The following is a 24,320-nucleotide window of genomic DNA, read 5'->3' as shown; positions in this document are numbered from 1 at the left end:
GCCAGCTACATCTAAAGGTCTCCTTTCCGAAGTCATATTCGTCTTTGGTCAGACAATCAGTCATTGATGTTGTTAAAACCCCTAAAACTAAACTCCCTCAAAGCTGACTGCCCATTCATTTTACCCCAGAGTCTCCTTCGTGGTCCACTCATGGCTGGAGTTGCTCTATGTAATGGTTTGTGAATTATGCATTTTGTAAATGCTCTGCATCATTAGGCTTCATGCTAAAATATCTTAATTTTACAAGTTCACATAATCGCCATACCAAAGAGTGTACAATATCAACTCAATCTTGTTTTAAGAATTAAAACCATAAATCCTAGAATAGGACTATTAAACAGTGGTACAATCCCTTGTCCTGGGGAAACTGGAAAATGGAAATGTTCCACCTACAGCTATACTCAAGAAGCATCCTGATCAATTTAAGGTGACCCTATGGCCTACAGCTAGATTTGTCTCAGGAGTGAAACGCTTCATGCATATCACCCCTGTCATCCCCACCCAGTTCCACTGGCTTCACTCACAAAGCCATGCACTCTGGTACCCCAACATACATGTAGGAAAAACTGGCTACTTGAGTAGGAATCATCTCTTTTAAGTACTCTGACTCCTTGCTGCAAGAAAATACTATGATGAAGAAACAAAGTAACATAGCGTCCTCATCTTCAGGAGCTGATCTAAAGACAAGGAACGCTATCTCCACAATGATCCGAAGAACCCGTTCTCCTGACACATTTAAAAAAGACTTGAAACACCTACTCTTTCAACAGCATTTTCAAGGGAGACTTTTCCCATAGCTGCTGAACCTCTTTTGAACACCAACCTTGTTATGTAAATCTTAGCACGTTCATATATGCCCATATGACATTTTGTTTATTGTTTTATTTCACTGTTAAACTGAAATTTAAACGGTAACCCAAATGGAGGCACAGGCCAAAAAATTGATTTGCTCTAATATTTTGCTGTTTATCGATTTACCAACTATAATTGTAGATTATCTGTCTTTATCATCGTTAAAGACTCTGACAACCACTGGGTCTGTTACAACCATGAAAAAATACAAATAAACGCAAAGGGAGCTATGCCTGTGGCCAGGTTATTGGCAGGGGGCCTATGAAGGGCAGCAGGAAACAAAACCGAGTCCAGGGAATTTGGGGAACCTGAGAAGCATCCTTAGGTGAGTTTCAAACCTTCACTATTTACTGACCTTCAATCCTCCCCTCCCCCAGCAAAAGTATGTTTTTTTTTTTTAATAGGGGCCTACCAAACTGGGGTGGCTGGCATAATAAGAGAGAGAAGTAATGTCCTAGTGAGTCTGGGGTTGCCAAAAACCCTTTAATGCTCTGCTGGCCTGGCAGTAGTATGATGATGTATGAGACAGTCTTACGCCCAGAAAGGGTTGCTAGGCTTTTGATTTGGGCACGGTTACCTAAGAGAAATGTATTTGGTGTTGTTTTTTGGCAATTTTTCAGTCAAAGTCGCAGCAAAGTACTTCAATGTCTAGTCAGGGGTAGTAAGCACTATATAAATACAATTTACAATTACAAATGTGATTTTCAGTAACCATACAGAATCTGTGGAATGTTTTAACTTTTCGTCTTTGGATCCATTTTTGTGTTTAGTTCCTACAACAACTTTTTTGTTGAGCAAACAAGTATATACATACAAATGAATAAACATAGAAACAGACTGCCAGTGAGGGAGATTAAATTGAATCCTCCCTCCAACTGGATGCGAGTGGTCTTGCAGAATAATTATAGGAGGACTTGGGTGCTGTGGAGGAAGAGGGCTGAGTGGTGGCTGACCTCTGGATAGACCCTCACGTCTGAAGGTACCTCAACCTCGTCCTCGCACTGGATGATGAGTGGACGGAGAACAGGGGATGATTTGTGGGTGGCATGGTACCACACCACTTCCAAAGCCTCGAAAGCAGAGAAAGGCAGACTGCTGGCGAGAGGACCAAGGATCTGGCCATAGCCTGAGAGTACTTGAACCACTCAAGCGCTGAGTCTGCCTTTTCTCCAAATAGGTGTAGGTCATCAAAGGGCATGTCCATAAGGTTTGCCTGGACATTCCCTGAAAAGCCAGATGTACAGAGCCAGGCATATTGCCCTACCCAGCGAGTTGGTTGTGTCCACACCACACCGTATTGTAAATTTCACTGCATCTTTCCCATCTTTAACAGCTTGTTTGAGAGTATCCTGCAGGCCCTCTGGGACCTGGGGCAACACCTGTGCCACTGTATCCCCTAAAAGTATGGGAAAAACAGCCCATTAGGCATGAGGTGTTTACAGACCTCAATACCAGGCTGAAGGAAGAAAATATGTTCTTTCTAAGGTGATCCAGCCTCTTGGATTCCCTATCCAGGGGAGCAGAAGGGAAGGCACCATGGGAAGTGGAGGCCTGGACCACCAACCTCTCTGGGGTGAAGTGTTGGGTAAGGAAACTAGGATCATTAGGAGCTGGTCTATGGCAGCGGCCGATTGTCCTATTAACAGGAGCCCCTATGCTGGGTTTGGACGACATCCCCATCAGGACATCAGTGAGGGCTTCTTTAAGGGTAACATTGGTTCAGATGTGGAAACCCCTGGCTGAATCACCTCAGTCAGGAGGTTAGTTCTGACTGGCACCATAGGCAAATATAGGTCCAAGACCTCAGCTGCCTTACGCACCACCATAGCATATGAAGCTTCTTCCTCGGTAGCCCCAGTAGGCGGTGAGAGCATGCCAGTATCTGGAGAAGTATCCAGTCCACTGGCCTCCCTTAGTTCCTCAAACCAGTCAATATGCTCCAAACCATACTCTAAAGGATCATGGGCCCCTCCCATTCCTCACCTGTACCTGGATGATCAAAATAAGCCTCAAGCAATGATCTGGCCCCTGTTGGCGCCGTTGAAGTCAAAATCAGCGTCATACAACGTCATTCTGGCTCCGGATCATCTGGAATGAGGATGGGGCTCGCAACACCGGTGGATGCTGGCGGAGCAGGGAGCGTCGATGTCGGGAACGATGTTGGAGGATGCCGACTGTGTGCACTCGGCATTGTTCTGGATCCGGTATCGGATCATGGAGTCCCCAATGGGGCCGAAGTCGCGCGAATGGAATCCGGTGGGGCCCCTGATGACCCCGCAGGGCCCGAAGGCGCACCAGCGTCGGGCGGCCCTCTCAAATACAATGTGCCTGGCATTGTAAAACTCCTCGAGTTGAGCGGGGGTCGCTATGGCTCCCGGAAAGGGAGGGAGACCTGAAGTTGGCCCTGGCATCGGTTCTGCAGAACCATGCCTGGAATGTCGACATTCTCGAGATGCCCCGTTAGCCGAAGTCCGCTTGGACTTCTTCTTCTTTTTGTGCCTCTTTTCTGAGGTCCGGGATGACCCTGAGTGCGATAAAGAGGACTTAGGGCCTCCTAGAGCGGTCCTGCAACCTCCTCCTAAATCAGGAACTAGACCTCCTAAGAGTCACTCCAACTGAAGTCTACTGCCAGGCCACCATGAGCTTCAGAGACCACTCTCTCAAAGCTTTCGGGCCATGGCCCGGGAGTCGGAACACGACTACGAGTCATGGTCTCTGTCAAGGCACCAGAGACATACCTGATGGGGGTCCGTCACCGACATGGCGCGATGTCATGCACCACATGACTTGAACCCCATCTTCCGCAATGTCATTCTAGCACAGACTCGAAAAAGCATCAACAAAAAGGTCAAAAAAAGGCCTGCCAAAAACGGCAGAGGGTAGCTCGAATCCAGACCTGTGCTTAACTGGCATGGAAGGAAAAGAACTGCCATACGCATGCCAGGTTGGTGCCTTTATAGGCAACTGTGACGTCAAAGACTGCTTTAACAACGCCGAAGACGCCATGCGGATCCGAACAATGCTACCCGATGGTGCGTGCAGGGTACTGCTCAGCAAAAAATTCCAGATTCTAAGCTGATGCCAGGAAATTCAAAGGTATGGAATCTGCAGCTAGAAGTCTACATGCAAGATGGTGGGAAAAAGAAACAAGAATGGATCCTGAGAAGAAGGATAAATAGTTGGAGCTGAGAAAGTGCAGTCTAAATCTTTAGTCCTCAACAGGTGTAATCCCATTTGAGGTCAAGAAGGAAGCACTGTGCCAAAGACAATTCTATGCTTTCCTTTAAGAATTCACACCTATTGGGTGCTACAGACATACAGGAACCTTTATAGACAGACCAATGTACATTAAGGAACCCATATCTAAAGACCAACTGACAGTCAGGCATTTAAGTATGCATGCCGACAAACGTGCAGCCACCCATGCACAAAGGGCAACAGTAGCATATGTATTCATGCAGGCAGACCTAAACACACAGACACTCATCTACAAAGACAACACATAGAAACATATAGAGACACAGAAAAAACACAAATAGAGACATGTGCCAAAACCCTATGTTTTGTTAGGTTAGGTTATACATTTCTTATAATCTCTTATACAGGGCAATCACCACTAGAGTTAACTCTCTCATCTGAAAGACATAAGCTAGCCAAAGAACACACCAGCGGATTGCCTAATCACTCATGTATGAAAGAGGAAGATCCTAACAACCTACGGAAATAATTAGTGGTCATTACTGCTTTAATGCTAACAGGCATAAAGTTCTAAAGTCATGTAGACTGGACTGAGAAGTCTAAACCACCAACACGAGCTAGAGAATCTATATGGTCAACATCTTATCATTTTACAAATCTCATCATAGGAGTAAAACCTCATTTGAATCTACGCCCATCAATCGCTGTTAGTCCTACATGTATTATCATGCCCAACCGGCTCTGGCCCCTTCGTGTACCATCTGGTGACCCCTCACAAGCTCCTATACATGCTCCACTGAGACCATATCTTGTCACATTTTCGAGGGCACCCTCGGCTCTGATAGTTAGTTCTCTCCACGGGGTGACACCAATCCATGTTTTCTTCCCAGCCGTGAATGTCTGGTGGCCCAACTGCCCCCAGGCTCTTGTTATATCTCTCTTGGCCACCCCAGCCGCCAACGCCGACCATGCCTTCTGATGCCGGAGCCAGGCTTCCTCTCATGAGATGTGTAACACTAACCATCTGGTCTCCTGTGGGATTGTGAGGCCCGTTACTAGGGCCATAGTATGAACCACCTTTTCCCAGAACTGATGGATTAAGGGGCAGTCCAACAATATGTGAAAAGAATTTCCCACCATGCCACACCCCCTTTTACCCCGATCAGAATCACTGTGATCTATGCGATGTAAGAGGGAAACACGAGCTTTCTTGAACCAGAAACTGTCAAGTGGACTGAAGGAGTCTATCAGAGATTCCTATGTGTCCTGTAGTAGTTAAATCAACTGACCAGGAAGGTGATGTAGTTGCTAAGTAGAACTCAATGAATTATGCAGAAATATTTATTGAGCTTCACTATTTGCCTCACACGTCAGCATTTTAAGGCAGTATGTGGTGTAACACGATCGTTGTCTCAGATGACACATTGCTCTCACCACCACCATCTGTAGGCACAGCAGTTTTTAGCAGATTGCGAGGAGGCTCATAAAAAATTGATATTGTAAAGTCCAGCCAGGGAGCATGAGTGTCATTATCGCTTCCACTCTATGCAGTAAGGCATGTTAACACAAGTATGTTTTCCAAACGTGCATATGTGTAAGGAAACTGTTGTCACGTTTGAGCCATGGGATGACAGACTGCTCTGCATCCATAAAAAGCCAGATTTATTAAAATTAAGGGAAGGAAGTAGCAAGGTTCAGATTTCAGGCAGCCTGAGGTTTGATGGGCCGCAAACCAAGACCTCTGCCATACCTGTGTCCCTCTTCAGGCACGTGGCAGTGTCAAGAAACAGGCAGAAGATTTATTAAGCTTCTCTGAAGTTGATGGCAACATTTTTAACAACAGATGGTTACTGTTAGTGTAACTGGAGAAAATAGTTCCAAAGGAGTGTATTAGTCACAGATAAAGCATACACGCACATATAGAAGGAAGGGTAAATGGGCAGAGAGTGCACTTACGGGTATCTTTCAACATAAAGATTAATATACCTACACTGCACAACGACTAACATGCTCAGAGCCATCTATGCACACATATCAGAAGATATATAGGGGGACACTGGGCAAAAGCATACAGACAAGCATTCACACACACACATGCCATTTAAACACAGAGCAACAGACACACCTGCACTCATGTACACAGACAGAGTGAGGCACCCACACGAGTTAATAACATAAAGAGACTCTTGCACACAGATCAACAGATATGAAGGTGGACATGCAGGCAGCTGCAGAGATAACACACACCCTGGCACCCCTATAAAGACTGAGATGCAGTCTTAAGACACACAGACACAGATAACACAAACAGCCACACATGGCTGGTGTGAAGAATGAAAACACGAAATACATATGAACGGGTATGAATGTGTAAAGGGTGCTATTGTTTCTGTGGTGATGCAGGCTCAATGTCCAAGTAAAACTATAACTCACAGCCTTGGCGAAAATATAAAAATTGAAATGGAGAAAAGGTTGCCAATGTCCACTCAATCCTAGGCCTCTCCTTTGAAGAAATCACTTCCACTGAGTGATGATATATTTCGTTGTACATTCCCATTTCACTCATGCTCTCATTGCAGTGATCATATTTAGGCAAAAACTCAGTACACTATGTGTGGTCATTTCAGTCTTGGCTTTTTTGGTACAATTGTACATATGTAACCCTGCAATTCTCTAACTGCATCTCTCTGATGCCAACATATACACAAGCATTTGTAATGCAATACGTTTCGCATTTTCTTGAGTTAGAACTATTGGCATTGTAAATTTATACCTTGACTTTTCTTGCCACACATATTGGTCAACCCTGACTCATAATTTCGTCTTTTCCTGCCATATAATTTTAGTGGCCCAGCATTTAACTAACGCACTTCCATTTCCCGTCTTCCTCTTTCTTAAAACGTGTAGAATTGTCATAAAAACCTTTATCAGAAATAAACTTTTGTCATTAGAGTATAATTCTCAAAACAACATAACAAAAATATAATTTGGGGTGGATTGGAGGGTGAAAGGAAAGAGAGAGTCGGGAGTAAAGATGGAGAGGACAAGTGGTCTAGTAACGGTCTCATAAATGGTTGGCTGGAATTTTGGTAGGAAAACAGAGCAGTAATTAGAGCTGAGTGAGGTCCGTAGTTCTCTGGGTGCCAGCGCCACTGCACCGGTTGCCCCATTGATAACCAGACCTCAGGAGAGAAACCAGATGGGGCAGAAAAAGTGAAGCAAAAGGAATAGAACAGACAAAAGGAAAAAAGAGAAGGGGTCGCAAAGAAATAAAACAAAGAAAGGGAGAAAGAATGAGAAAATGAAAGCACAAATAAAAGAAGAAATAGAGCAAATGTGAGACAAAAGAAAAAAGTGAAGGAAGCTAGCAAACAAAAGATAAAGAGGAAACAATAATGAAAGAAGTGTGAAAAGAAAGAAAAATGAACATTAGAGGAAAAAAAGAGAGATGGTGAGAGAAACAAGCAGTGAAAGAACCAGGGCATGTATACCTGAGATTTCCCAGAAACGCAGAATGAAAGTGAGATAGGTGAAACAGACCCTCCCAAATAAAAATAGCAGCTAAGAATACATTTAATTGGCTCCCCCACATCCTATAACAGAAGTCAGAGTGCGGAACAGCAGGGGGCACTGCAGAACAGCAGAAGGTGCATTAGCAGAGTTGTATGTGAACCCCATTACAGCAATATTGAGGTGCTTGAGATCAGGATTGGGGTATAGACAGAGCTGTGTTCCGGCCCAGTGCTGGAATAACAGAAAGGCAGCCGGTGAGGAATGAGAAACGGAGTGCCATGTATTTCCTGGTATTGGAATAATGGGCGCTGCAGGTAGGGTTGAGGTGCACTTATAGAGTTATATGTGGTCTGCAGTACTGGGATAGTAACGGGCACACAAGGTAATAAGTGAGATTTGTTAATGGAGCTATGTGTGGAACCTAGTATTGGAGTGCCAGTGTTGCAGAGTGTTAGCCTGCAGGTGCCCTGGTGAAGCTGCGAGTGGGGCCCAGCATGGGATTGGCATTGCCTCTGAACCACAGAAGCGAGGAGTCCTGAAGGGCGTGTGTGTGAGCCTTAGTACTGAGAAGAAATGTGCACTGAATGTCAGAACTGATGGATTCTGGCAGAGCCTGGTGGTTCCCATCAACAGTGGCGTTGGATGTTAGACTTGAGGTGCACTGACTGAGATGTTGTTGTGGGTTCCTTGGGAGGAAAGGGATTTCTATTTGAGAAAAATGAGAAGACAAGACCTAATTTTGTGCTATAGACTTTTAGGCTTTCTTTATTACTCTCTTCTGGAGCTTTCCACGCTAAGAAAAATCAACCAAAAACAAATTAAGTGTTTCTTTTCCTTTTCCTTCTTTTGTAATTCTTCTCTATTCTTCTTATGCTTTTACGTCTCTGGTTCTGTTTCTTTAGTCGGAATCTTTTCCCCTTTTAGTTCCTTTCTTTATTATTTCTTTTTTTGCTTCATATCATAGGCTCCTTGACCCTTTTCGCTGATGTACCGTTTTCCTTTTCTTCTAGGTCACTTGTTTCAGTCGCGGCGTGGTGGTGTCCCGGGGAAAGAGAAGGATCGGGGAAAATCAGGTAAGTATTAGTTTACTGCTGTTATTATCACCAAACAAACATAAAGGGGAAAGAAGGGTGAGGGTCCAAGGGTCGTGCAGGAGATGGTAAATGTAAGCAACCAAATTAAGCACAGTGCCCGTGAAAACGTGCGGGAGCAGTGTGCGGTGCCTCGTAATGCCTTCAAGTGCCCGGTTCTCCCTATCTCCCTTTCTTCATTCCGTTAGTACCCCTCGTCCCTTCCCCCACCTCCCCACGTCCACCAATAACCCTGTGTGCCCGGAATACGGGTACGCACCTGAAGAAGCCACGTCCCTTCTGGAGTTTCCGCGTTGTCTGTCAAAGGTACTGGGTCTTCAATACCCTCCGCGTCTTGGCAGGTAGACTTTAGGGTGTTCTCGTCATCGCTCTTCTCGGTGGATGGTTCCGTATGTTTGGGACCCGCTCCTCTCTCCCTCTCGTCCTTTTCCTCTCCACTCCGTCGCTCTGCTCCGATTCGTTCCGAACACGCCGGAGTTTTAGTTCTGGTTTAGTTTTGTGTTCTTTCAAAGCGGATATTCCGGTTAACCCTCCAGTCACAGGTCCATTCCAAGGCATCCCCGGGGTATGCACATAAAGGCCCGTGGGATCCTCAGATGGTGCAGATGTTGTGACCCTGTTACAGATGTGTTTTGCTCTTTTGGGTCCAAATTTGGCTTCGCAATGGGACTGAATATTAGAATTGAGCTGCTGTAATGGAACTGTATGTGAATGGGGTCCCAGTATAGGAAAGGAAGTGACTTCGCCAGGGTAGAACTGAGGTGCACTCATGGAGCTGCACCCGAAGTCCCAGTACTAGAACAGCAGAGTGTACTGACTGTAAGAACTAAGGTGCTCTGGCAGACAGCGTTTGTGGGGTTCCTGGCATGTCTGAGGGCTTGGAATGTGTGAACTGAGGTGCACTAATGGAGCTGCACCTGAGGGGTCAGTACTGGAACAGCACAGTGCACTGACTGTAAGAACTGAGGTGCTCTGGCAGACAGCATGTGCGGGGTTCTGGCACTGGCACGGCTGAGGGGCTTCAAGTGTGTGAACTGAGGTACACTGATGGAGCTGCGCCCGAGGTCCCAGAACTGGAACAGCAGTGTGCACTGACTGTAAGAACTGAGGTGCTCTGGCAGACAGCATGTGTGGGGTTCTGGCAGTGGCACGGCTGAGGGGCTTCAAGTGTGTGAACTGAGGTGCACTGATGGCGCTGCGCCCAAGGTCCCAGTACTGGAACAGCAGTGTGTTCTGACTGTAAGAACTGAGGTGCACCAGCAGACAGCGTGTGTGGGGTTCTGTTATGGGCACGGCTGAGGGGCTTGGAGTGTGTGAATTGAGATGCACTGATGGAGCTGCGCCGGAGGTCTCAGTACTGGAACAGCAGCATGTAATGACTGTAAGAACAGAGGTGCTCTGGCAGACAGCATGTGTGGAGTTCTGGCAGGTCTCAGGGGCTTGGAGTGTGTGAACTGAGGTGCACTGATGGAGCTCCGTGCGAGGTCCAAGTGCTGGATCAGCAGTGTGTACTGACTGTAAGAACTGAGGTGCTCTGGCAGACAGCATGTGGCGATCCCGGCACAGCTGAGGGCTTGGAGTGTGTAAACTGAGGCGCACTGATGGAGCTGCGAGTGGGATCCCAGTATGGAGCAGAAGTGAGCACTGTTTCTAAGGATTGCGGAGCTCTGGTAAAGGTGGTAAAAAAAATCCAAGCCGAGGAAAGGCAGGAGCCAGGCAGCTCTGAGAGAGTGCAGAGAGCCCACAAAAAATCAAATGTGACCTGATTTAAAACCTTATTTACAGCTGAGCTCAGAGCAAGAATGCTCTGCAAATGAAAAGGGAAGCTTCCCTGGACAGGAGCAGGAAACAAAGTAAAAAAAAAAAGTCCCCTACAGACTAGATAAACAGGACAAAGCGTTACTATACAGTAGTTGGTCCCTGCTTCCCCAGAGAAAAAGGAGGGACAAAGAGGCATGACTGGCAATTAGCAAGCAAAGATTTTTAAATGACACTGAGACTAACAAATAAAATAGCTGGCAGCCCACAGAAGAAGTATACTTAAAAGTATTTAAGAGGTCGAACGCTTACACTCAACCTAAAAACTTGGGGCTGCCAAACAGCTCCACGTACACCCAACAACAGCACAGAGCTGTTCTCAAACACACTCTGCCTATTTTAAACTCCAGTCTCCTTGCATCCACTTTGCCAGGTTTAATGTTCTTCACAAAATAAACTGCCATTTACGATTTTGAAAATTGCACTTAATTTTGATTTCCTGCTATCAAGGTAATAAATTTTGTTTCCACGCTGGCATGTAATGACATAGGTGGCTCCAAAGTTTTTAATTAGCCTGTTGTTACATATCCCTACAGACACTGTGCTACATGCTAAAAACTACTGTACTTGAATAGGAAAGGACAACCCACTGAGGTAGTTTAAAACTGGTGACTTCAGGCAGCATCGTGAAATTCATACAGGCTATCGAAGTTGGCGCCTGGCTTCAAAATAGCATTCACAGTGCCCCCAAATAAAACAGTTATTTGTACGGTAGCATGTGCAGCACGAGACATACATAACGTGCATATCTCATAAGTTCGCAGAGCCTCTGTAGGTATTTGGGTTACTGGTGGAGGGGATGAAACCCTACTCAAGCAGCAACCCAAAGAGGGTGAAACCCTACTCAAACCATACTACAATTTCGATTAGGGTGAAATTACAAGCAAACCCCAAATTAACCTGTATTTATCCCTCTGGTAGCTTGGCACAAGCAGTCAGGCTTAACTTAGAGGCAATGTGTAAAGTATTTATGCAGCACTTCAAACAATAAATAAGTAAAAAACAACACAAGAAAAATCCCACACCCATTTAGAAAACTAGTGCAAAATGTAATACATTATTTGAGACCAAAATAACAAAAATCCAATTAGTAGAACCAGAGGTATTCAATTTCAATGTTTTATGTTAAAATAGTACCTAGAACCACAAAGCACCAATGGTGGTTATCTGGTTGCGCTGGACCAGAACAAAGTCCCAAGTTCAGGCGACTGCGATGAGCATGGGCCACATAGAGGGACCCAGTTAGTCCAGCTAAACAAAGTACCTTACATCCTGGTAGCAGACATTTGTGAGATCTTGCATTGAAGATATGTCATGCAGCGGCTGTTCCGATGGTTTGCACGCTGCGATGCAAGGCCCTGCATCGAGGATACGTTGTGCATCGGTCATCCAGGAAGCTGTGGGGCTGCAATCCAAGGTCCTGTATCTAGGATGTGTTGTATAGGGGTGTTTCCAAAGAGTTGCTGAGTCCTGCATCTGGGATGCGTCACACAGCGGTAGTTCAGATGCGGGCTGCAAGGCAATGCAATGCACTCCTTGGACCACAGCTGAGATGATAGAGCACTTTCAGGCCCACTTTCAAGGGTCCAGGACTTGGGTGGTACCACTTGGGTGGTAACGCTCACAGTAGACAGAGTCCATGTGCTGTGGTTAAGGTGACTGGAGACTTTTCTTGTCCCTAACGCTCCGATCAAGAAACCAGCCAAGTAGCCCTGCGAGTCACTTTGGTGGTACTGGGTTTAAAAGGCAGGTCCTGTCATTTTCACTCAGGCAGTCAAGCAGCAGGGCAGCAGAGTATCAGGGAAGTGGGGAGCAGTCCTTCTTGCAGAGCAGCACAGCAGTCCTTCCACAGGTTCAGAGGTGTAATTAAGAGTTGGGTTTGAGGGTCTATTACCAATACCTGGTGCCCACTTTGAAGTAGGAGAAGGTTCTGGAGGTTCCCCCACTGAGGTGCTTGCAATTTCCTGCCTCCCTGCTCTGACCCCAGCTTGTCTTGGGTCACAAAATAATAGTGTCAACCCCCTTGTGAGTGTGCACGGGCATAGCCTTTCTGATGTGCAAGGGTGGCAGGTAACAGTTCCGCCCCCTCATCAAATAAGAGATGGCCCATCCTGTCAACATCTTTCCCTTTCTCCCTGTCTGGGAGTAATACGCAAAGGATAACTGCCAGATACACCTAGTCATGTGACTCAGGATACAGGTTGCAGGCACTAAATGGTTACAACAAGAAAATACCAATATCCTAAAACTAGCATTTTCAGAATTGTTACTTAAAATCAGACTTTACCATTAAAGAGGGTTTGAATTTACAATTCTTTCTACACCAAACTCGTCATTCCAACTTGCTCCCAATTGAAAGTTAGCACTTATTAAATGTGATAAAGGCAACCCAAAGATATGCTATGGAAGAGGTAGGCACTGCAGTAGTGAAAAATGAATTTAAGAGTTTTTCACTACGAGGACATGTAAAAGTTAGAAGTACATGTCCATCTTTTATTAAATACAATTCATCCTGCCCTTAGGGCATCTGAAGGCCTACTTTAGGGATGACTTAGATGTATGAAAAAGGAAGGCTTAGGACTGCCAAAAGGTTTATTTTGCCAGGTCGAATTGACAGTTTAAAACTGCACACACAGGCTACAATGGCAGGCTTAAGACATGTTTAAAAAGGCTACTAAACTTGGTGGCACAATTAGTGATGCAAGCCTACTAGCATCATTCAATTAAAGGCCCGGAGTACATGTAGTACCTTTTTACTAGGGATTTACAAGTAAATGAAATACGTTACTTCAGTGTAAGTCAATGCTACCATGTTTAAGAAGAAACCACAAGCACTTTAGCACTGGTTATCAGTGGTAAAGTGTGTAGTGTCGTAAAGCCAGCAAAAACAAAGTCAGCAAAAAAGAGGAGGATGGAAGGCAAAAAGTTGGAGGAACACCATGCCAAGGATCTCAGGTCCAAAAGCGTCACAAACCTGCAGTTCCATACAGCACACCAAGTACATTCCTATACCTAAAAAGATTTGTTTCCTCAAGCCAAAACTAAATATGAGCAGCAAAAGTTTACTTACTGATGTCCCAAACTGTTTGACTGTTTTTGATCCCTCGACTGATGAAGTCTGCTCTAGCTCAAAATCTAGAACAAAAAGAAAAGGGAATAATAAGAATCAAATTGTAAACATTTATGCTTAATTTTTACTGTATGAGAACTTGGCTGAAGTACATTTATGGTATAAAATACTATGTGGACTGTATTATTGTGGTGTGATTTTCAATTCTTATCTGGCCGGCTGCCACTGCATTCTCCAAATAGAAAAAAAAGGGATGTGGGCCAGGACCACGAAAAACAGAACTTTGGGGATCCTTGGCTTCACAGGGGAGATAAAGCTGTTCTTCAACTCCCCCATAGACAGATCAACTTTAGATAGATAAAGATCTGATATGGCTTCTGCTGAAAGGAGACATAAAAACAGTAAAAGTGGAAATAGTTGGAAAGATCATAGGCACACCAAGATCATAGGCACGCCAACTAAAAACTAGTCCAAAATATAACCACTCGTTTATGTGAGCCAGATCCTGACAAAAGCATGTAAAAATTCAAACTGTTTAAATAACTATGTGCAAAGTACAGGTCTTTGGGATTAAGTGAGATGAAACAAATGTGTACAAAGTACACATATAATGAACAAATAAGTTTATAAAGTACAAAATACAGCAAACAACCAATCTAGAACAAATGAGTTCAAAGGTATAGTTTTGTATATGTACGACTGGATTGTAGACCATAGCACCACTAAAAAAAAAAAAACTAAAAAAAAAAAAAAAAAAGTATCCTTGAGAAACAAAACCTCAAGAAAACGGTTCAACCAACACATAATTTAGATAAAGCAAAAGGGCAGGAGGTTGTAGTGTCGGTGGCAGAAAAACCCAAGAAGCTTCCAATAACGTGGATACAAAACACACTGTACAGTGTTGAAAAAGAAATGTTAGGCCAAGAGCCTATAGTACAAAGACTTTCAAAGGGATTTGTTCAAGGTCTACAAAGACTTCACACCACCAAACACTGGTCGGAATAAAGTATCTCCTCAGTCCCAGAATCTGTGCAACCTTTTTAGATTTCTCCATTTCATTTCTCAAAAAAAACAGGATGTTTGAGACAAAATATCTGAAGACACCAACATTTATTGAGGACACTTGGCATCATTCTCGGGGCCTTTCAAACACAATGTTCACGCTTCAACCTATTCCTAGGAAAATACTTTTGAAAATAATTACCAATATGGTCCACCAAGGTCTGAAAAAGACACCTGGCTTGCCAAAATTATAAAAGAAATTTTTTAAGCCTTTACTGATGATATCTCCTGTATCATCAATGCCTCCTCATAAAGAGGTTATAGTTAATTTAGTGTGGTGAGTGAGGTGACAAAACTGTGTGCGGAGGTAAATTGAAGGTGATGTGTAAATTAAGAATTTAAGTTATAACTATACCTTTAGAATTTCTAATGTCTGTGGAGTTTATGTAAGGTTTGCATACAAAGTTTTCCTAGCTGTTACTTATCCTTAACCTTTCTTTTTTCTTTGAATTAAAGTGGTTTTTATTTTTTTATAAAAATGTGTTTCAAATTGTAGTGCTGAGTGTCACTTAACTGAGTGTAGTTCAGAACAGTGTTGTAGAGTATAGCGAAGGACAGTGTCGTACAGTCTAGTGTCATAGACTCTAGTGCTGAATAGTGGCTTTGAGTGGAGTGGAATAGAGGAGAGTGGCATTGTACATAGTGGAGTAAAGAACCAGTGGAGTGGCGTGATTTGTCGTATAGTGGAATGGAGTATCATAGAGTTGAGTGACATACTGTACAGTGGAGTGACATGTCACAGAGTACAGTTTAGTTTCGTATGGTGTAGTGTCATCGACAGCAATGTCATGAAGCCAAGTGTCTTGGAACGGAGTAGACTGTTGTCAAGTATAATGTTGTGCAGTGGCATAGAGTGGTGAACAGTGTTGTATAATTTAGTGGCACAGAGTGGACTGCTGTTCAGTAAAGTGTCATACAGTTTAGTGTTGTGGAGTGTGGTCCAGTAGAGTGCCAGAGAGTATCCTACAGTGGTGTGTCATACAGTGGACAGTGGTACAGTGTTGTACAGTGTAGGAGAGGGTTGTAGAGTGGTGTGCCATGTCATATAGTGATGTGTCGTGTCGTAGAACGGAGTGGAGTGTTGTGTGCTAGTGTCATACTGTGTAGTATAGTGGCATTGAGTGGATGGGTATAGAGTGGAGTAAAGTGGCATAGAGTGACATAGAGTCTTGAAGAGTGTGGTTGCATATAGTAAAGCAGGGTGTCGTAGAGTGGGGTGCAGAACAGTGGTAGAGTAGGCTAAATTATCGAACAGTGAAGTGGAGTTCAGTGGAGTTGCGCAGGATAGAGTGTAGAAAACTGTAATACCAAGGAGTGTTATGTTGCACAGTAGAATGGTGTGAAATGGAATAGAGAGGTCTGGCGCATTATACAACATAGTAAATTGTCATAGAGTGGTGTGTGGTACAGTGGAGTGGAGTGGAGTGGCATGCCCTAGAGTGCTGGAAAATCAGTAGAGTACAGTGGAGTGGCACAGAGTGGAGTACAGTGATGCAGAGTGGATTGGCCTACTTTACAGTATCAGAGTGTCAGAGTGTAGTGGTATAGAGTGTTGCAGAGTGGAGTGGCATACAGTAACGTAGAGTGGAGTGGTGTGCAATTGAGTAGTAGAGTACAGTGGAGTAGTGTGGTATAGAGTACAGTGGTGTATCGTGGCGGAGAGTGGCATAGAGTTAAGTAGAGTGTAATAGAGTGGCATAGAGTAGAGTGTTGTACAGTGGAGTGTAGGGGCACACAGTGTAGTACAGAGTTGTACAGTGGCATAGAGAGTAGTACAGCGTTGTAAAGTGCACTTTTATAGAGCACAGTAGAGTGTTGTATAGAGTAGCGGCATACACTGCAGTGTCATACAGTAGTGTACAGTGGGATAAAAAATCATATAGTAGAGCCAAGTGGAGTGACATAGAATAGAGTGGACTAAAGTGTTGTGTAGCGGAGAGGCATCTCATATAGAACAGTGCCATGGGGTGCAGCTCAGTGTAGCAGTATAGAATAGAGTGGAGTAAAGTGTTATAGAGTGGACTAGTCTTGTCATACAGCAGAATGGTATATTGTGGAATAGAGTGTGGGAAAGTGTTGTAGAGTGGAGTGGCATAGAGTGGAGTACAGTGTTGTAGAGTGGAGTGAGGCAGAGTAGAGTACAGTGTGGTAGAATGTGGGAAAGAGGAGTGACAGAGTGTCCTAGAGTAAAGTGACATTCAGTGCCATTGAGTGGAGTGGCCTACAGTGGAGTAGAGTCAAGAAGAGTGGAGAAGTTGTATAGGGACATAAAATGAAGTACAGTGTTGTACAGGAGAGTACTATAGAGTGGCGTAGAGTTTGATATAGTGGAGGGTGTAGAGTGTCATAAAATGAAGTACAGTGTTGTACAGGAGAGTACTATAGAGTGGAGTAGAGTTTGATAGAGTGGAGGGGTGTAGAGTGTCATACAGTGGAGCAAAGTTTTGTCGAGCAGGGTAGACTCGAGTGTTATTGACTGGAGTGGTGTAGAGTGCAGTGTCGTACAGTGCTGTGTCATAGAGTGGCATATCATAAAGTATTGTGCCGTACAGTGTCATGACAGAGTGTTATGGAGTAGAGTGTCATGGTGTACAGTGGAGTGGTGTATACTGAACAGCAAATAGCACAGTGCTGTGCAGTTCAGGGGCACACAGTAGTGTGGGATACAGTTTAATAGTGTGGAGTGGGATGGCATCCAATGAGATAGCGTACAGTGAAGTGACACAGAGAGGAGTGGCTTACACTTGAGTAAGGTAGAGTGGAGTATCGTCTAGTGTATACAGTGGAACAGCGTAGAGTGGAGTGGCGTGTAGTGAAGTGGCATATAGTAGAGTAGCACAGAGTGGAGTAGCATACAGGGGAGTGGCATATTGTGGAGTGTCCAAGACTGGAGTAGCATACAGTGGAATGGGACAGAGTGGAATAGCATACAGTGTAGTGGGGTGCAGGGGTCTAGAATACAGTGGAGTGCCACACAGTGGAATAGCGTACGGTGAAGTGGCGTAGAGTGGAAGAGCATAGATTGGAGTGGCGTGCAGTGCAATGGCGTGAAGTGGAATAGCGCAGAGTGGAGGAGCTTACTGTGGAGCAACATACCCCCTTAGTGGCATACACAGCAGTGATCTACAGTAGAATGACATTGCATAGAGTAGAGCGGTGTAGAGTGGAAGTGCATACAGTGAAATATTGTAGAATAAGTTGACATAGAGTGGAGTAGTGTACAGAGGAGTGCCATAGAGTGGAGTAGCATACAGTGGAACATCGTGGAGTGGCAAAGAGTGGAGTGGTATACAGAGGAATAGCGCAGAATGGAGTCTTGTACAGTAAAGTGTCATATGGTGTACTAGCATAGAGTGCAGTGGCGTGAACAGCATATAGTGGAATGGCATAGAGTGTAGTTGAGTACAGTGGAATAATGTACAGTGGAGTAGGGTAAAGTAGTGTGGCATGCAGTGGAGCGGTGTACATTGGAGTGGCATACAGTGCTATTATGTACAGTGGAGCAGCAATCACTGGAGTAGCGTAGACTGGAGTAGCATACAGTGGAGTGGCATACACTGGAGAAGGGTTCTCGTGGAATAGCACAGAGTGTAGTGGCATACAGTGGAATACCATACAGTGGCATAGCATACAGTGGAACAGCGTAGAGTGAAGTAGCGCACAGCGAAATGGCAGTGCTGTGACATATAGTGGAGTGGCACAGACTGGAGTGGCATACAGTGGTGTGGGGGAGGCTGGAATAGTATTCAGCGCAGTGATGTAAATTGGATTAGTGTACAGTGGAAGAGTGTAGAGTGGACTGGGGAAGAGTGGATTGGCATACAGTGGATTAGCGCAGAGTGGAGTGGCGTACAGTGGCATAGCATAGAGTACAGTAGCGTACAGTGGAGTGGCATACAGTGGAGTAAAGTACACTGGAGTGACAAACAGTGGAATGGCATACAGTGAAGAAGCGTGCAGTGGAGTGGTATACGATGGAGTGGCAGAGTGTAGCAGTATACAGTGGAATGGCATACTGTGGAATAGCTTAGAGTGGCATACAGTGGAGTGGCATAGAGTGGCATAGCGTACAGTGGAGTGGCATACAGTGAAGTAGCGAACACTGGAGTGACATACAGTGGAGTGACGTGCAGTGAGAAGCGTTCAGTGGAGTGGAATACAGTGAAAAAACGTACCGTAGAGTGGCACAGAGTGGAGTGGGGCTTCAGGGGAGGGGGGTAGTGTGGAATAGCAAACAGTGGAGCGGCACAGAGTGTTGTTGGGTGCAGTGGAATAGCATAGAGTGGAGTGGAGTATGGTGGAGTGGCGTACAGTGGAATAGTGCATGGTGGAGTGGCGTACAGTGGAGTGGCGGACGGTGGGACAGAGTAGTAACAGAGTGGGTACAGTGGAGTGTCCTAGAGTGGAGTTGGGTATCCAGGAATACCGTACAGTGTACTGGCATACAGCTGAGTGGCATAGAGTAGAGTAGCATATGGTGGACAGACACACAGTGGAATAGCTTAGAGTAGAGAGGCATACAGTGGAGTGGAGTAGAGTTTAATAGTATAGAGTAGAGGAGCGTACAGCAGACTGGCTTACTGTGAATTCTCAGAGTGGATAGGTGTACGGATGTAGATTAAATATGTCAGCAATGTACATTATGGTATGCAGATTAACGCAAGATAGTGATTTGCACTGCATTGCGTTTCTCCACATTTACCAAGCAACACAGGGCTAAGTATGGTGGCCTTCTGTTGCTTTATAAATATGACTTAAGAATTGCAAGTCTTTGCGTTTTGCAAGGGTAACACAATATAATAATACGTCTGGCTCTTAGTCATACATTGTGCCATGGTATACTGTGTTAACTTTGCGGTATACCGTGGTTGCATGCCATGAATAGGCAGTATATAATTGGCTAATGGCTGCCTTAACAAAATTAAAAGACAGCCATATATTTTTTAATCCACTTTCCTGTGTTCTGGATTAGGGCCTTGATAATAGGTAAGTAGGGGGCTTTATTAGTATTACCTACATATTACCACTTTATTAAAGATTTAAGAGACAGACAAGGACATTAATTTAAATTTTTCTATTTAAAAAAAAAAAGTTTATGGAGTACTGTGCTAGAAGTACCATTTATTTTATGAAATGTACCCTTTTTTTATTGTTTTTAAATTGCGTTGTAATTTCTCTGTATTTTCACAGTTCTCTGTACAATTTGGTTTATAAAGAATTAACTAAGTAAAAAATAAAAAATACACTTAAGTACACTACATTTTTTAAATATAGTGTATTACAATTTTTTATTCGTTTGCATTTATTTTTATTTATTTTTTAAATGTAAGTATTGCGGTACCTCCTTGGTAGTACCGGGGTACTCTGTGAAATTTATTTTAATATACGTCAACTTTAATTAAGTGGTAATAGGCAGGGGACTTCACTTCATTAAAATAAATTATAAGTTAGCATATATTTACCCTGCGTACGTGTACTACCCAAAAAGGCCATCTACACACCATAATCTATATTCATGCAAAATTTCATTCAAATACGTAGAGACGTTTTTGCGCTATGCATGAGTAAAAGTCTATGGAAAATACATCAGTGCCAAAGTGAGTTTTGGGACCCTCCTTTTTTTCTTCGCACCACCTGATAAATCTCTGCAGAACTTGACACTCTCTGCCAACGATGAAAGAGGAAGAGGTCAGCAAAGTTTCATAGTGATTCGTCAAAAGAGCATAACAGTGTGGCTACTGCCACTCTTTAATATATAGATGACCTTTGTGAGTGGCCCCAATACTTTTATATGGTGCCCTTAGTGTATCCCTCTTTAAATTAGTTTCAAGAGATGCCAAATTAACTAACTCTTTTGCAGTGGTGCCTTATGTGTATAGTCACTTTCTCTTTTGGGCTTGTAAGTTCAGTTGTGAGCTGATAAGAATGGTGTTCGGTAACTAATACAAAATGGCAGGTTCGAGTTTGCAACTTTTTAAAGATTCTTAAGTTTAATGGATTCAAAGTGGATTTCTCGCTTATTTTGGAACAGTTCTAGATGCCTCATTGTACTTATCTCCCTCCCCTCTGTAGCTCAGGAATGGTCACCATGCCTGGTGTCATTGCCTTTCACAGCTCCGAGCTAACGAATTTGACTAAACATGTGAATTTTAAGATGGCAGAAAAAATTATTCAAGCTCTTTATCAACCCATCATACTAATTACAAACTCAAATGTGATCAACAGAACTCTGGGCTTTATACTTCCGAAATCAACCTTCAAGGTAGAAAAAAGTATTCATTCTTCAAAGCATGTCTGACACCTTTTTGTAATGCAACTGCCTCAAAAAATACTTAACGATTTACACGAAAGCATGCTTTCTCAGTAAAGTTCTACTTTCATGCCAAGTTTAATGCAACTTCTTTCACAATTGTTTGGATCAAGTAAGAGCCGTATTTCATGCAGATTCATCAAATAGTGCCAAAGTTATTGACAGATCAAAACAATTCAATTCAGTATATCTGACGCATCGCTGCACACTCACCACCACTGACAGCATAATATTTCTAGCAAGGACGGACTAGCCGTGCCGGGCAACCTGCGTTTTCCCGGGAGGCTTGAAGGGTGGGGTGCCAATTTTGTTACTGAGGGCGGCTTTGTAGCACAGCAGCAGCCTTAAAAGCACTGCTGAGTTCCTTGTATTTCCAACAGTCTTCAGGCAAAAAGTTCCAAGATAACTCCGGTGATTAATGTACCTGCTATAGAGATCAAGGTTTTGTCTGGCAGTTTTGATTCATCTAAGGTAGCATAGAGGGTTAACATGCCTGCTACAAGGATAGTGTACTATGCAGATCACAGGACAGTATTTTGGGGGTGATTCTGACCCCGGCGGTTCACTACCGCCGGGGCCAGGGTCGGCGGGAGCACCGCCAACAGGCTGGCGGTGCCCCGCAGGGCATTCTGACCGCGGCGGTTTGGCCGGTTGTCAGAAAGGGAAAACCGGCGGTCTCCCGCCGGTTTTCCGCTGCCCTGGGAATCCCCCATGGCGGCGCAGCTTGCTGCGCCGCCATGGGGGATTCTGACAGCCCATACCGCCATCCTGTTCCTGGCGGTTCTCCCGCCAGGAACAGGATGGCGGTATGGGTTGTAGTGGGGCCCCTGGGGGCCCCTGCAGTGCCCATGCCAATAGCATGGGCACTGCAGGGGCCCCCGTAAGAGGGCCCCACATTGTATTTCAGTGTCTGCATTGCAGACACTGAAATACGCGACGGGTGCCACTGCACCCGTCGCACCTTCCCACTCCGCCGGCTCAATTCTGAGCCGGCGTCCTCGTGGGAAGGCTCTTTTGCACTGGGCTGGCGGGCGGCCTTTTGGCGGCCGCCCGCCAGCCCAGTGCAAAAGCCAGAATCACCGCAGCGGTCTTATGACCGCGGAGCGGTGTTCTGGAGGGGGGAACTCTGGCGGGCGGCCTCCGCCGCCCGTCAGGGTCAGAATGACCCCCTTTATGTGCATAGCTCAGTGGGATACTGCTTTTGTCACAGAGATCGTTTTGTTACTGTGCAGTTCATAAGTTGCAATCATAATCGAGCACAGTGAACTATTAATCGCCATTAAAGAGCTGCATGCCAACTGCTTGGTACAGGTTATACAGTTACGTACTTTCCCAGTCTTTGATTAACCTAATTTTGCTAAAAAGGGCTTGTTTGGGTAGAAATAAATTATTAGTGAAGTCACCCTAACCACGTTCTGAATCCTGAGTATTTGTTTCCACAGACCAAGCACTCTTAAAAAATGCCTACCAGCATGGATGACATTTGAATCTTACACCTTGTAGTCCGCTTTGTCAACGTGTACTATACAATTAATGAATTATACGTGTGTAAATGTCTCTGATTGTGTGTGTGATGTAAAGTGCTCCAACACCCTAGGCTGGTAAGAGAGGTGCCATAAAACAAATGAGACACATGTGAGAGAGGGACTATGAAGGGATAAGAGGCACTGTTAGAGGGTGATGGTGAGGGAATCATCAGAGTCCAATAAATATTGCCAGATCCTGGTGCACTGTAAGGTCATCATTAAATATGAAAAACGTGTTGTAGAACGCATCGCTTTTGCCATTTTTACCAAATTTTCTTGGTGGGGGGAACCTCCCAAGCTCTATTGTAGTGGTCAGGCTCGCTATGGCAGCTATGAGAGCTGGTCTGACAAAATTAGCCAACGCTGCTTTGGGTTCCCAGTCCCACCCTAATCTCTATCAGTAGCAAATATAGGCCAAGAAGGAAAAAAGAACAAGGAATACATTACAATAAACGATGTAAAAAAACAGTAAATGGACTCATGAATAGTACACCCCATTGTGATTCTTACATGTTTTTGAAGACGGAAGAACTGAAAGCCGTTGTGTTGGAGGCTGGCCTATCAAACAGGTAAAATCCGCTGAAGCCAACTGAGACTGGTCTAGACGAAAATGTGGCTCTTTTGATGACTCCAAGTAAGCCTGTTCAAGTATAAATGGAAATTATTGTTAACCCATTATTTCGAATAAAATACAATCAACAGAATCTGTTCACATTGGAAGTATTTGTGGCAAATAATCTTCTTTTTAATTTCAAATGATACAAATAGTAAAACAATGTAGATGGGTGAAATCTGAAATAGTAAAAAAAACCTTTCATATACTCTTATGAAGCACTTTTTTCGGATTCTGAACTTAATCGGTCGCCACTGCCCCAGTCTTACTACTTCAACATAAAGACGCAATCCTTTGTCTGACCTACCTCTCATAGCATACAGGGTCACATGTACGTAGGTTTAATTTTGTGAGTTCCTAATAACGAAACTTTGCAATTTGTTATTAGGAAATCGCAAACACATATGTACTAATGTGTCTTTGGCCCATTTAGCGATTCCAATGAGGTCGAAATTGACCTACCTCATTAATATTCATGCAGTAGGTCGCATTTTGTGACCCACTGGGAACCGCTAAAAACACAGAGATGGTGTCCTGCTGGGGACAGTAGACCACCATGTCTGTGTTTGCTTTTAAATAAAGCAGTGAATTTTTGTTTTTTAATGCAGCCCGTTTTCCTTAAAGGAAAATGAAATGCATTTCAAAGAAAAGAATGAAAGATTTCAGTTTCATTTTTTAAGAGTAGACAATGGTCCGTTGGGACACTGCCTGTCCTTAAAAACATTTTTGCATGCATTCACAAAGGGGAAGGAGTCTCTCCAGGACCCGTTCCTGTTCGCGAACGGGTTACAACCTCCTCTCTAGAGTCAGTAAAATATGAAAGTTTTACAACAGCATTCCGGTTGTAAAACATTCATACATAGTAGTACAATTCAGTATTAGGAATGGGCGCCCTAACACACCCCTTCCTAATACTGCATCGCAAAAGTAAAATGCGATTCAGTAACAAGTTACTGATTTACATTTTGCTTTTGGTACATGTCAAAAGCATTTTTTCAGTCGCAACCGGAAAGATGTTTGGTACATCTAGCCCATAGACTAGTAAAGCAAAGAAACATAGTGCAGGCAAGAGATGGGCAAGTCAGTTTGCCCGCAGCCTAAAACGTGCTTGTTTCTGTCAGAGGCAAGACGTTTTAATGTTTCTTTTGTCCGACACACAACTAGACATTTTGTACATTAACCAGGCAGAGCGGTTTGGCACTGTGACACTCACAGCCCACCAGATACAAATTCCAAACCCCATTGAGAAAAAATATCGAGGATTTTG

The 24,320-nt window shown here is 44.2% G+C and overlaps 1 protein-coding gene across 4 annotated transcripts in view; it reads right to left on the bottom strand.

Annotated features, from left to right (window-relative positions):
* Positions 1–24,320, bottom strand: part of IQCK (IQ motif containing K) — a 515,691-nt gene that overhangs the window by 423,583 nt on the left and 67,788 nt on the right. For all 4 annotated transcript variants that reach the window (XM_069210248.1, XM_069210250.1, XM_069210249.1 and 1 more), the window contains exons 3-4: positions 22,951–23,080; positions 13,543–13,607 (exon numbers count right to left, since the gene is read on the bottom strand). In XM_069210248.1, coding sequence (XP_069066349.1) covers positions 13,543–13,607; positions 22,951–23,080 — 195 coding nt within the window. The remainder of the gene's footprint in view (positions 1–13,542; positions 13,608–22,950; positions 23,081–24,320) is intronic.

Source organism: Pleurodeles waltl, chromosome 10 (genome assembly GCF_031143425.1).
Source record: "Pleurodeles waltl isolate 20211129_DDA chromosome 10, aPleWal1.hap1.20221129, whole genome shotgun sequence".
NCBI classification, from domain to species: Eukaryota; Metazoa; Chordata; class Amphibia; order Caudata; family Salamandridae; genus Pleurodeles; species Pleurodeles waltl.
Note: the sequence above shows the minus strand (reverse complement) of the source record. Positions and strands in the feature narration are given on the sequence as shown.